Here is a 12936-nt window from a genome sequence, read left to right as displayed (position 1 = left end):
CGTTACTGGCCATTAATTCATACTTCCGAATTTACAAAGGCCATTCGTACTCTTTTGACAGACGTATTCGTATTCTTATTCAGGAATACGAATGCATACGGCCGTTAATTGACCTGAAAATACTCCTCATATTCCAGCTGTATTTGGCAGAAGCCTGCACGGATCAGTCATATTCCGATCAATCAAATCCATCAGATCTATCAGATCAATGTGATCCGTCATAACAGTCCGTCATAACAGTCCGATCAATGTGATCCGTCATATCAGTCCGACCAATCTGATCTGTCATATCAGTCCGTTCAATCTGATCCGTCATATCAGTCCGAGCAATCTGATCCAGCATATCAGTCCGATCAATCTGATCCGTCATATCAGTCCAATCAATCAGATCCGTCATATCAGTCCGATCAATCAGATCCGTCATGTCAGTCCGATCAGTACAATCCATCAGATCCGTCAGATCAGTCCGGTCAATCTGATCGGTCAGATCTGTCCAATCAATCAGATCCATCATATCAGTGCGATCAATCAGATCAGTCAGATCACTCAGATTAATGCAGCCTTCAAAGTTTATGAATAGATAAAATAAATAATTACAAAACCCGACATGTGGTCCTCCCCGCCCAACAATTACCAGCACCAGGCTCAAAGAGCAGGTACTGGTTTTAGAAATTCAGGGTTCAAACCAAATAGGGGTCCCCAAAATTTCTAAAACCAGCACCAGTCTCAAGGGCCGGTCCTGATTCCCAAAATACAGGGGACAAAATGAATAGAGGTTGCCCGTATTTTAAAAACCAACAGCAGGCCAAAACAGCCAGCAGGGTAATGTCACAGCCGGGGGAAACTTTAAATTAGTTCCCCCGGCCAAAGCATTCACCCTGTGGCTGATCAGGCAGGGCAGGGACCCCAGGGGAGTGGGGACCCCCATTGAGGGGGCCCCCCTTTCAGAATTACCCCAGCCCGGGCTGAAGCCTAGGGCTGTCCCCAGTGTCCCAGGGTGGTGGGCACCGTGCTGATAGATTTGGTGTAAATAAAGAGTTAAACTATTGTGGTAAGTTGTAGAACTACAATTCCCAGCAAGCCTGCACCGCTATTAATCACCGGTATTAATGGCCCGCTGGTCGTTGTAGTTCTACAACATAGCACATAGTTAAATAATACACACATACATAAGAAAAGTATAAGTTTATTAAAAACATTGACACTATACTCACCTATTGGTCCACGGCTGGCCGGTCCCCTTCTCCAGTACGGGAACCTGTGGAAGAAAAGAAACTGAATACAAATAGCAAACAATACGACTGCCTACGCCATCGGGAAATATGAATCCCCTACATAAGGTACATTACTAAATCTGCTTACAAGTCGTATATCCCAGAACATGGGCGATGCCGGTCGTATGCAGTCGTATTCGGCATCGGACGTATTCGTAGATGTTAGTGAAACCCCCCTTGTATCTCAGTATTGCCATGTGTATTATCTTCCACCAACTCACCTGTGCAGCGCTGTTCGGCTGTTCCGTACCCAGTAGTTACGCAGCTGTTTCTGTTTCAGTTAATGAAGGTGTTCCAACGCACACATGGAAATGACGCCTGATTGGTTAATCATACACCTGACTATGGATGGGGTCATTCAGACCTGATCGCTGGGCTGCAAATATTGATCAAATGTGCATGCATACATCCAGTGTCTATTTTGATTGCTGGTCATTCGCAAGTTGATTGACAGGAAGACGGTGTTTGGGGGCAGCAACCGTCCATTTTCTAGGAGTGTCAGTGAAAACGCAGGCTTGCCCAAACTTGTGAGGGGAAGTCATGTGATGCCAGCTCCGTCCCCGATCAGCCTGATTCTATCGCACCCACTAAGTCCTGGGCTACGCACACACTGCACACACTGGGGAATCATTACATGGTGAGCGGCTGTTATCTGGGAGTGTCAGGGATAATGAAGGTGTGGCCAGGTGTATGAGGGGAAGTCATGTGATCTCAGCTCCGCCCCCGATCAGCCTGATTCTATCACAGCCGCTGAGTAAGTCCTGGGCTACGCACACACTGCACACACTGGGGAATCATTACATGGTGAGCGGCTGTTATCTGGGAGTGTCAGGGAATACGCAGGCGTGGCCAGGTGTGTGAGGGGAGGTCATGTGACATCAGCTCCGCCCCCGATCAGCCTGATTCTATCACAGCCGCTGAGTAAGTCCTGGGCTACGCACAGACTGCACACACTGGGGAATCATTACATGGTGAGCGGCTGTTATCTGGGAGTGTCAGGTAATACACAGGCGTGGCCAGGTGTATGAGGGGAAGTCATGTGACATCAGCTCCGCCCCCGATCAGCCTGATTCTATCACAGCCGCTGAGTAAGTCCTGGGCTATGCACAGACTGCACACACTGGGGAATCATTACATGGTGAGCAGCTGTTATCTGGGAGTGTCAGGTGATACGCAGGCGTGGCCAGGTGTATGAGGGGAAGTCATGTGACATCAGCTCCGCCCCCGATCAGCCTGATTCTATCACAGCCGCTGAGTAAGTCCTGGACTACACACACACTGCACACACTGGGGAATCATTACATGGTGAGCGGCTGTTATCTGGGAGTGTCAGGTAATATGCAGGTGTGGCCAGGTGTGTGAGGGGAAGTCATGTGATGTCAGCTCCGCCCCCGATCAGCCTGACCCTATCACAGCTGCTGAGTAAGTCCTGGGCTACGCACACACTGCACACACTGGGGAATCATTACATGGTGAGCGGCTGTTATCTGGGAGTGTCAGGTAATACGCAGGCGTGGCCAGGTGTGTGAGGGGAAGTCATTTGATGTCAGCTCCGCCCCCGATCAGCCTGATTCTATCACAGCTGCTGAGTAATTCCTGGGCTACACACAGACTGCACACACTGGGGAATCATTACATGGTGAGCGGCTGTTATCTGGGAGTGTCAGGTAATACGCAGGCGTGGCCAGGTGTGTGAGGGGAAGTCATGTGACATCAGCTCCGCCCCCGATCAGCCTGATTCTATCACAGCCGCTGAGTAAGTCCTGGGCTACGCACAGACTGCACACACTGGGGAATCATTACATGGTGAGCGGCTGTTATCTGGGAGTGTCAGGTAATACGCAGGCGTGGCCAGGTGTGTGAGGGGAAGTCATGTGATGTCAGCTCCACCCCCGATCAGCCTGATTCTATCACAGCCGCTGAGTAAGTCCTGGGCTACACACACACTGCACACACTGGGGAATCATTACATGGTGAGCGGCTGTTATCTGGGAGTGTCAGAGAATACGCAGGTGTGGCCAGGTGTGTGAGGGGAAGTCATGTGACATCAGCTCCGCCCCCGATCAGCCTGATTCTATCACAGCCGCTGAGTAAGTCCTGGGCTGCACACACTGCACACACTGGGGAATCATTACATGGTGAGCGGCTGTTATCTGGGAGTGTCAGGTAATATGCAGGCGGGGCCAGGTGTGTGAGGGGAAGTCATGTGATGTCAGCTCCGCCCCCGATCAGCCTGATTCTATCACAGCCGCTGAGTAATTCCTGCGCTACACACACACTGCACACACTGGGGAATCATTACATGGTGAGCGGCTGTTATCTGGGAGTGTCAGGTAATACGCAGACGTGGCCAGGTGTGTGAGGGGAAGTCATGTGATGTCAGCTCCGCCCCCGATCAGCCTGATTCTGTCACAGCCGCTGAGTAAGTCCTGGGCTACGCACACACTGCACACACTGGGGAATCATTACATGGTGAGCGGCTGTTATCTGGGAGTGTCAGGGAATACGCAGGCGTGGCCAGGTGTGTGAGGGGAAGTCATGTGATGTCAGCTCCGCCCCCGATCTGCCTGATTCTATCACAGCCGCTGAGTAAGTTCTGGGCTACGCACACACTGCACACACTGGGGAATCATTACATGGTGAGCGGCTGTTATCTGGGAGTGTCAGGTAATACGCAGGCGTGGCCAGGTGTGTGAGGCGAAGTCATGTGACGTCAGCTCCGCCCCCGATCAGCCTGATCCTATCACAGCCACTGAGTAAGTCCTGGGCTACACACACACTGCACACACTGGGGAATCATTACATGGTGAGCGGCTGTTATCTGGGAGTGTCAGGTAATATGCAGGCGGGGCCAGGTGTGTGAGGGGAAGTCATGTGATGTCAGCTCCGCCCCCGATCAGCCTGATTCTATCACAGCCGCTGAGTAATTCCTGCGCTGCGCACAGACTGCACACACTGGGGAATCATTACATGGTGAGCGGCTGTTATCTGGGAGTGTCAGGGATAATGAAGGTGTGGCCAGGTGTGTGAGGGGAAGTCATGTGATGTCAGCTCCGCCCCCGATCAGCCTGATTCTATCACAGCCGCTGAGTAAGTCCTGGGCTACACACACACTGCACACACTGGGGAATCATTACATGGTGAGCGTCTGTTATCTGGGAGTGTCAGGGAATACGCAGGCGTGGCCAGGTGTGTGAGGGGAAGTCATGTGATGTCAGCTCCGCCCCCGATCTGCCTGATTCTATCACAGCCGCTGAGTAAGTTCTGGGCTACGCACACACTGTACACACTGGGGAATCATTACATGGTGAGCGGCTGTTATCTGGGAGTGTCAGGTAATACGCAGGCGTGGCCAGGTGTGTGAGGCGAAGTCATGTGACGTCAGCTCCGCCCCCGATCAGCCTGATCCTATCACAGCCACTGAGTAAGTCCTGGGCTACACACACACTGCACACACTGGGGAATCATTACATGGTGAGCGGCTGTTATCTGGGAGTGTCAGGTAATATGCAGGCGGGGCCAGGTGTGTGAGGGGAAGTCATGTGATGTCAGCTCCGCCCCCGATCAGCCTGATTCTATCACAGCCGCTGAGTAATTCCTGCGCTACGCACAGACTGCACACACTGGGGAATCATTACATGGTGAGCGGCTGTTATCTGGGAGTGTCAGGGATAATGAAGGTGTGGCCAGGTGTATGAGGGGAAGTCATGTGATCTCAGCTCCGCCCCCGATCAGCCTGATTCTATCACAGCCGCTGAGTAAGTCCTGGGCTACGCACACACTGCACACACTTGGGAATCATTACATGGTGAGTGGCTGTTATCTGGGAGTGTCAGGTAATATGCAGGCGGGGCCAGGTGTGTGAGAAGAAGTCATGTGATGTCAGCTCCGCCCCCGATCAGCCTGATTCTATCACAGCTGCTGAGTAAGTCCTGGGCTACGCACACACTGCACACACTGGGGAATCATTACATGGTGAGCGGCTGTTATCTGGGAGTGTCAGGGAATACGCAGGTGTGGCCAGGTGTGTGAGGGGAAGTCATGTGATGTCAGCTCCGCCCCCGATCAGCCTGATTCTATCACAGCCGCTGAGTAAGTCCTGGGCTACGCACACACTGCACACACTGGGGAATCATTACACAGGGAGCGGCTGATATCTGGGAGTGTCAGGTAATATGCAGGCGGGGCCAGGTGTGTGAGGGGAAGTCATGTGATGTCAGCTCCGCCCCCGATCAGCCTGATTCTATCACAGCTGCTGAGTAAGTTCTGGGCTGCGCACACACTGCACACACTGGGGAATCATTACATGGTGAGCGGCTGTTATCTGGGAGTGTCAGGTAATACGCAGGCGTGGCCAGGTGTGTGAGGCGAAGTCATGTGACGTCAGCTCCGCCCCCGATCAGCCTGATCCTATCACAGCCACTGAGTAAGTCCTGGGCTACACACACACTGCACACACTGGGGAATCATTACATGGTGAGCGGCTGTTATCTGGGAGTGTCAGGTAATATGCAGGCGGGGCCAGGTGTGTGAGGGGAAGTCATGTGATGTCAGCTCCGCCCCCGATCAGCCTGATTCTATCACAGCCGCTGAGTAATTCCTGCGCTACGTACAGACTGCACACACTGGGGAATCATTACATGGTGAGCGGCTGTTATCTGGGAGTGTCAGGGATAATGAAGGTGTGGCCAGGTGTATGAGGGGAAGTCATGTGATCTCAGCTCCGCCCCCGATCAGCCTGATTCTATCACAGCTGCTGAGTAAGTCCTGGGCTACGCACACACTGCACACACTGGGGAATCATTACATGGTGAGCGGCTGTTATCTGGGAGTGTCAGGTAATATGCAGGCGGGGCCAGGTGTGTGAGGGGAAGTCATGTGATGTCAGCTCCGCCCCCGATCAGCCTGATTCTATCACAGCTGCTGAGTAAGTCCTGGGCTACGCACACACTGCACACACTGGGGAATCATTACATGGTGAGCGGCTGTTATCTGGGAGTGTCAGGGAATACGCAGGTGTGGCCAGGTGTGTGAGGGGAAGTCATGTGATGTCAGCTCCGCCCCCGATCAGCCTGATTCTATCACAGCCGCTGAGTAAGTCCTGGGCTACGCACACACTGCACACACTGGGGAATCATTACACGGGGAGCGGCTGATATCTGGGAGTGTCAGGGAATACGCAGGCGTGGCCAGGTGTGTCAGGGGAAGTCATGTGACGTCAGCTCCACCCCCCGATCATCCTGATTCTATCACAGCCGCTGAGTAAGTCCTGGGCTACACACAGACTGCACACACTGGGGAATCATTACATGGTGAGCGGCTGTTATCTGGGAGTGTCAGGTAATATGCAGGCGGGGCCAGGTGTGTGAGGGGAAGTCATGTGATGTCAGCTCCGCCCCCGATCAGCCTGATTCTATCACAGCCGCTGAGTAATTCCTGCGCTACGCACAGACTGCACACACTGGGGAATCATTACATGGTGAGCGGCTGTTATCTGGGAGTGTCAGGGATAATGAAGGTGTGGCCAGGTGTATGAGGGGAAGTCATGTGATCTCAGCTCCGCCCCCGATCAGCCTGATTCTATCACAGCTGCTGAGTAAGTCCTGGGCTACGCACACACTGCACACACTGGGAAATCATTACATGGTGAGCGGCTGTTATCTGGGAGTGTCAGGTAATATGCAGGCGGGGCCAGGTGTGTGAGGGGAAGTCATGTGATGTCAGCTCCGCCCCCGATCAGCCTGATTCTATCACAGCTGCTGAGTAAGTCCTGGGCTACGCACACACTGCACACACTGGGGAATCATTACATGGTGAGCGGCTGTTATCTGGGAGTGTCAGGGAATACGCAGGTGTGGCCAGGTGTGTGAGGGGAAGTCATGTGATGTCAGCTCCGCCCCCGATCAGCCTGATTCTATCACAGCCGCTGAGTAAGTCCTGGGCTACGCACACACTGCACACACTGGGGAATCATTACACGGGGAGCGGCTGATATTTGGGAGTGTCAGGGAATACGCAGGCGTGGCCAGGTGTGTCAGGGGAAGTCATGTGACGTCAGCTCCACCCCCCGATCATCCTGATTCTATCACAGCCGCTGAGTAAGTCCTGGGCTACACACAGACTGCACACACTGGGGAATCATTACATGGTGAGCGGCTGTTATCTGGGAGTGTCAGGGAATACGCAGGTGTGGCCAGGTGTGTGAGGGGAAGTCATGTGACGTCAGCTCCGCCCCCGATCAGCCTGATTCTATCACAGCCGCTGAGTAAGTCCTGGGCTACGCACACACTGCACACACTGAGGAATACGGCTGTTATCTGGGAGTGTCAGGTAATACGCAGGCGTGGCCAGGTGTGTGAGGGGAAGTCATGTGACGTCAGCTCCGCCCCCGATCAGCCTGATTCTATCACAGCTGCTGAGTAAGTCCTGGGCTACGCACACACTGCACACACTGGGGAATCATTACATGGTGAGCGGCTGTTATCTGGGAGTGTCAGGGAATACGCAGGTGTGGCCAGGTGTGTGAGGGGAAGTCATGTGATGTCAGCTCCGCCCCCGATCAGCCTGATTCTATCACAGCAGCTGAGTAAGTCCTGGGCTACGCACACACTGCACACACTGGGGAATCATTACATGGTGAGCGGCTGTTATCTGGGAGTGTCAGGTAATATGCAGGCGGGGCCAGGTGTGTGAGGGGAAGTCATGTGATGTCAGCTCCGCCCCCGATCAGCCTGATTCTATCACAGCCGCTGAGTAATTCCTGCGCTACACACACACTGCACACACTGGGGAATCATTATATGGTGAGCGGCTGTTATCTGGGAGTGTCAGGTAATACGCAGACGTGGCCAGGTGTGTGAGGGGAAGTCATGTGATGTCAGCTCCGCCCCCGATCAGCCTGATTCTGTCACAGCCGCTGAGTAAGTCCTGGGCTACGCACACACTGCACACACTGGGGAATCATTACATGGTGAGCGGCTGTTATCTGGGAGTGTCAGGGAATACGCAGGCGTGGCCAGGTGTGTGAGGGGAAGTCATGTGATGTCAGCTCCGCCCCCGATCTGCCTGATTCTATCACAGCCGCTGAGTAAGTTCTGGGCTACGCACACACTGCACACACTGGGGAATCATTACATGGTGAGCGGCTGTTATCTGGGAGTGTCAGGTAATACGCAGGCGTGGCCAGGTGTGTGAGGCGAAGTCATGTGACGTCAGCTCCGCCCCCGATCAGCCTGATCCTATCACAGCCACTGAGTAAGTCCTGGGCTACACACACACTGCACACACTGGGGAATCATTACATGGTGAGCGGCTGTTATCTGGGAGTGTCAGGTAATATGCAGGCGGGGCCAGGTGTGTGAGGGGAAGTCATGTGATGTCAGCTCCGCCCCCGATCAGCCTGATTCTATCACAGCCGCTGAGTAATTCCTGCGCTGCGCACAGACTGCACACACTGGGGAATCATTACATGGTGAGCGGCTGTTATCTGGGAGTGTCAGGGATAATGAAGGTGTGGCCAGGTGTGTGAGTGGAAGTCATGTGATGTCAGCTCCGCCTCCGATCAGCCTGATTCTATCACAGCCGCTGAGTAAGTCCTGGGCTACACACACACTGCACACACTGGGGAATCATTACATGGTGAGCGGCTGTTATCTGGGAGTGTCAGGGAATACGCAGGCGTGGCCAGGTGTGTGAGGGGAAGTCATGTGATGTCAGCTCCGCCCCCGATCTGCCTGATTCTATCACAGCCGCTGAGTAAGTTCTGGGCTACGCACACACTGTACACACTGGGGAATCATTACATGGTGAGCGGCTGTTATCTGGGAGTGTCAGGTAATACGCAGGCGTGGCCAGGTGTGTGAGGCGAAGTCATGTGACGTCAGCTCCGCCCCCGATCAGCCTGATCCTATCACAGCCACTGAGTAAGTCCTGGGCTACACACACACTGCACACACTGGGGAATCATTACATGGTGAGCGGCTGTTATCTGGGAGTGTCAGGTAATATGCAGGCGGGGCCAGGTGTGTGAGGGGAAGTCATGTGATGTCAGCTCCGCCCCCGATCAGCCTGATTCTATCACAGCCGCTGAGTAATTCCTGCGCTACGCACAGACTGCACACACTGGGGAATCATTACATGGTGAGCGGCTGTTATCTGGGAGTGTCAGGGATAATGAAGGTGTGGCCAGGTGTATGAGGGGAAGTCATGTGATCTCAGCTCCGCCCCCGATCAGCCTGATTCTATCACAGCTGCTGAGTAAGTCCTGGGCTACGCACACACTGCACACACTGGGGAATCATTACATGGTGAGCGGCTGTTATCTGGGAGTGTCAGGTAATATGCAGGCGGGGCCAGGTGTGTGAGGGGAAGTCATGTGATGTCAGCTCCGCCCCCGATCAGCCTGATTCTATCACAGCTGCTGAGTAAGTCCTGGGCTACGCACACACTGCACACACTGGGGAATCATTACATGGTGAGCGGCTGTTATCTGGGAGTGTCAGGGAATACGCAGGTGTGGCCAGGTGTGTGAGGGGAAGTCATGTGATGTCAGCTCCGCCCCCGATCAGCCTGATTCTATCACAGCCGCTGAGTAAGTCCTGGGCTACGCACACACTGCACACACTGGGGAATCATTACACAGGGAGCGGCTGATATCTGGGAGTGTCAGGGAATACGCAGGCGTGGCCAGGTGTGTCAGGGGAAGTCATGTGACGTCAGCTCCACCCCCCGATCATCCTGATTCTATCACAGCCGCTGAGTAAGTCCTGGGCTACACACAGACTGCACACACTGGGGAATCATTACATGTGAGCGGCTGTTATCTGGGAGTGTCAGGGAATACGCAGGCGTGGTCAGGTGTGTGAGGGGAAGTCATGTGATGTCAGCTCCGCCCCCGATCAGCCTGATTCTTTCACAGCCGCTGAGTAATTCCTGCGCTACGCACAGACTGCACACACTGGGGAATCATTACATGGTGAGCGGCTGTTATCTGGGAGTGTCAGGGATAATGAAGGTGTGGCCAGGTGTATGAGGGGAAGTCATGTGATCTCAGCTCCGCCCCCGATCAGCCTGATTCTATCACAGCTGCTGAGTAAGTCCTGGGCTACGCACACACTGCACACACTGGGGAATCATTACATGGTGAGCGGCTGTTATCTGGGAGTGTCAGGTAATATGCAGGCGGGGCCAGGTGTGTGAGGGGAAGTCATGTGATGTCAGCTCCGCCCCCGATCAGCCTGATTCTATCACAGCTGCTGAGTAAGTTCTGGGCTACGCACACACTGCACACACTGGGGAATCATTACATGGTGAGCGGCTGTTATCTGGGAGTGTCAGGTAATACGCAGGCGTGGCCAGGTGTGTGAGGCGAAGTCATGTGACGTCAGCTCCGCCCCCGATCAGCCTGATCCTATCACAGCCACTGAGTAAGTCCTGGGCTACACACACACTGCACACACTGGGGAATCATTACATGGTGAGCGGCTGTTATCTGGGAGTGTCAGGTAATATGCAGGCGGGGCCAGGTGTGTGAGGGGAAGTCATGTGATGTCAGCTCCGCCCCCGATCAGCCTGATTCTATCACAGCCGCTGAGTAATTCCTGCGCTACGCACAGACTGCACACACTGGGGAATCATTACATGGTGAGCGGCTGTTATCTGGGAGTGTCAGGGATAATGAAGGTGTGGCCAGGTGTATGAGGGGAAGTCATGTGATCTCAGCTCCGCCCCCGATCAGCCTGATTCTATCACAGCTGCTGAGTAAGTCCTGGGCTACGCACACACTGCACACACTGGGGAATCATTACATGGTGAGCGGCTGTTATCTGGGAGTGTCAGGTAATATGCAGGCGGGGCCAGGTGTGTGAGGGGAAGTCATGTGATGTCAGCTCCGCCCCCGATCAGCCTGATTCTATCACAGCTGCTGAGTAAGTCCTGGGCTACGCACACACTGCACACACTGGGGAATCATTACATGGTGAGCGGCTGTTATCTGGGAGTGTCAGGGAATACGCAGGTGTGGCCAGGTGTGTGAGGGGAAGTCATGTGATGTCAGCTCCGCCCCCGATCAGCCTGATTCTATCACAGCCGCTGAGTAAGTCCTGGGCTACGCACACACTGCACACACTGGGGAATCATTACACGGGGAGCGGCTGATATCTGGGAGTGTCAGGGAATACGCAGGCGTGGCCAGGTGTGTCAGGGGAAGTCATGTGACGTCAGCTCCACCCCCCGATCATCCTGATTCTATCACAGCCGCTGAGTAAGTCCTGGGCTACACACAGACTGCACACACTGGGGAATCATTACATGGTGAGCGGCTGTTATCTGGGAGTGTCAGGTAATATGCAGGCGGGGCCAGGTGTGTGAGGGGAAGTCATGTGATGTCAGCTCCGCCCCCGATCAGCCTGATTCTATCACAGCCGCTGAGTATTTCCTGCGCTACGCACAGACTGCACACACTGGGGAATCATTACATGGTGAGCGGCTGTTATCTGGGAGTGTCAGGGATAATGAAGGTGTGGCCAGGTGTATGAGGGGAAGTCATGTGATCTCAGCTCCGCCCCCGATCAGCCTGATTCTATCACAGCTGCTGAGTAAGTCCTGGGCTACGCACACACTGCACACACTGGGAAATCATTACATGGTGAGCGGCTGTTATCTGGGAGTGTCAGGTAATATGCAGGCGGGGCCAGGTGTGTGAGGGGAAGTCATGTGATGTCAGCTCCGCCCCCCATCAGCCTGATTCTATCACAGCTGCTGAGTAAGTCCTGGGCTACGCACACACTGCACACACTGGGGAATCATTACATGGTGAGCGGCTGTTATCTGGGAGTGTCAGGGAATACGCAGGTGTGGCCAGGTGTGTGAGGGGAAGTCATGTGATGTCAGCTCCGCCCCCGATCAGCCTGATTCTATCACAGCCGCTGAGTAAGTCCTGGGCTACGCACACACTGCACACACTGGGGAATCATTACACGGGGAGCGGCTGATATCTGGGAGTGTCAGGGAATACGCAGGCGTGGCCAGGTGTGTCAGGGGAAGTCATGTGACGTCAGCTCCACCCCCCGATCATCCTGATTCTATCACAGCCGCTGAGTAAGTCCTGGGCTACACACAGACTGCACACACTGGGGAATCATTACATGGTGAGCGGCTGTTATCTGGGAGTGTCAGGGAATACGCAGGTGTGGCCAGGTGTGTGAGGGGAAGTCATGTGACGTCAGCTCCGCCCCCGATCAGCCTGATTCTATCACAGCCGCTGAGTAAGTCCTGGGCTACGCACACACTGCACACACTGAGGAATACGGCTGTTATCTGGGAGTGTCAGGTAATACGCAGGCGTGGCCAGGTGTGTGAGGGGAAGTCATGTGACGTCAGCTCCGCCCCCGATCAGCCTGATTCTATCACAGCTGCTGAGTAAGTCCTGGGCTACGCACACACTGCACACACTGGGGAATCATTACATGGTGAGCGGCTGTTATCTGGGAGTGTCAGGGAATACGCAGGTGTGGCCAGGTGTGTGAGGGGAAGTCATGTGATGTCAGCTCCGCCCCCGATCAGCCTGATTCAATTACAGCCGCTGAGTAAGTCCTGGGCTACACACAGACTGCACACACTGGGGAATCATTACATGGTGAGCGGCTGTTATCTGGGAGTGTCA

General features: G+C 54.2%; 1 protein-coding gene across 1 annotated transcript in view; it reads right to left on the bottom strand.

Moving 5' to 3' along the window:
* Nucleotides 1–205: 205 nt before the first annotated feature.
* The window catches only part of LOC146057648 (uncharacterized), an 84594-nt gene continuing 71863 nt past the window's right edge, over nt 206–12936 (bottom strand). The window contains exons 6-8 of the mRNA XM_083169130.1: nt 1496–1545; nt 1215–1258; nt 206–561 (exon numbers count right to left, since the gene is read on the bottom strand). Of these exons, the coding sequence (XP_083025256.1) occupies nt 206–561; nt 1215–1258; nt 1496–1545 (450 nt within the window). The remainder of the gene's footprint in view (nt 562–1214; nt 1259–1495; nt 1546–12936) is intronic.

This window comes from Crinia signifera, chromosome 2 (assembly GCF_055691185.1).
Source record: "Crinia signifera chromosome 2, ASM5569118v1, whole genome shotgun sequence".
In the NCBI taxonomy this organism is placed as follows: Eukaryota; Metazoa; Chordata; class Amphibia; order Anura; family Myobatrachidae; genus Crinia; species Crinia signifera.
This window is presented reverse-complemented; position numbering and strand designations above follow the sequence as displayed.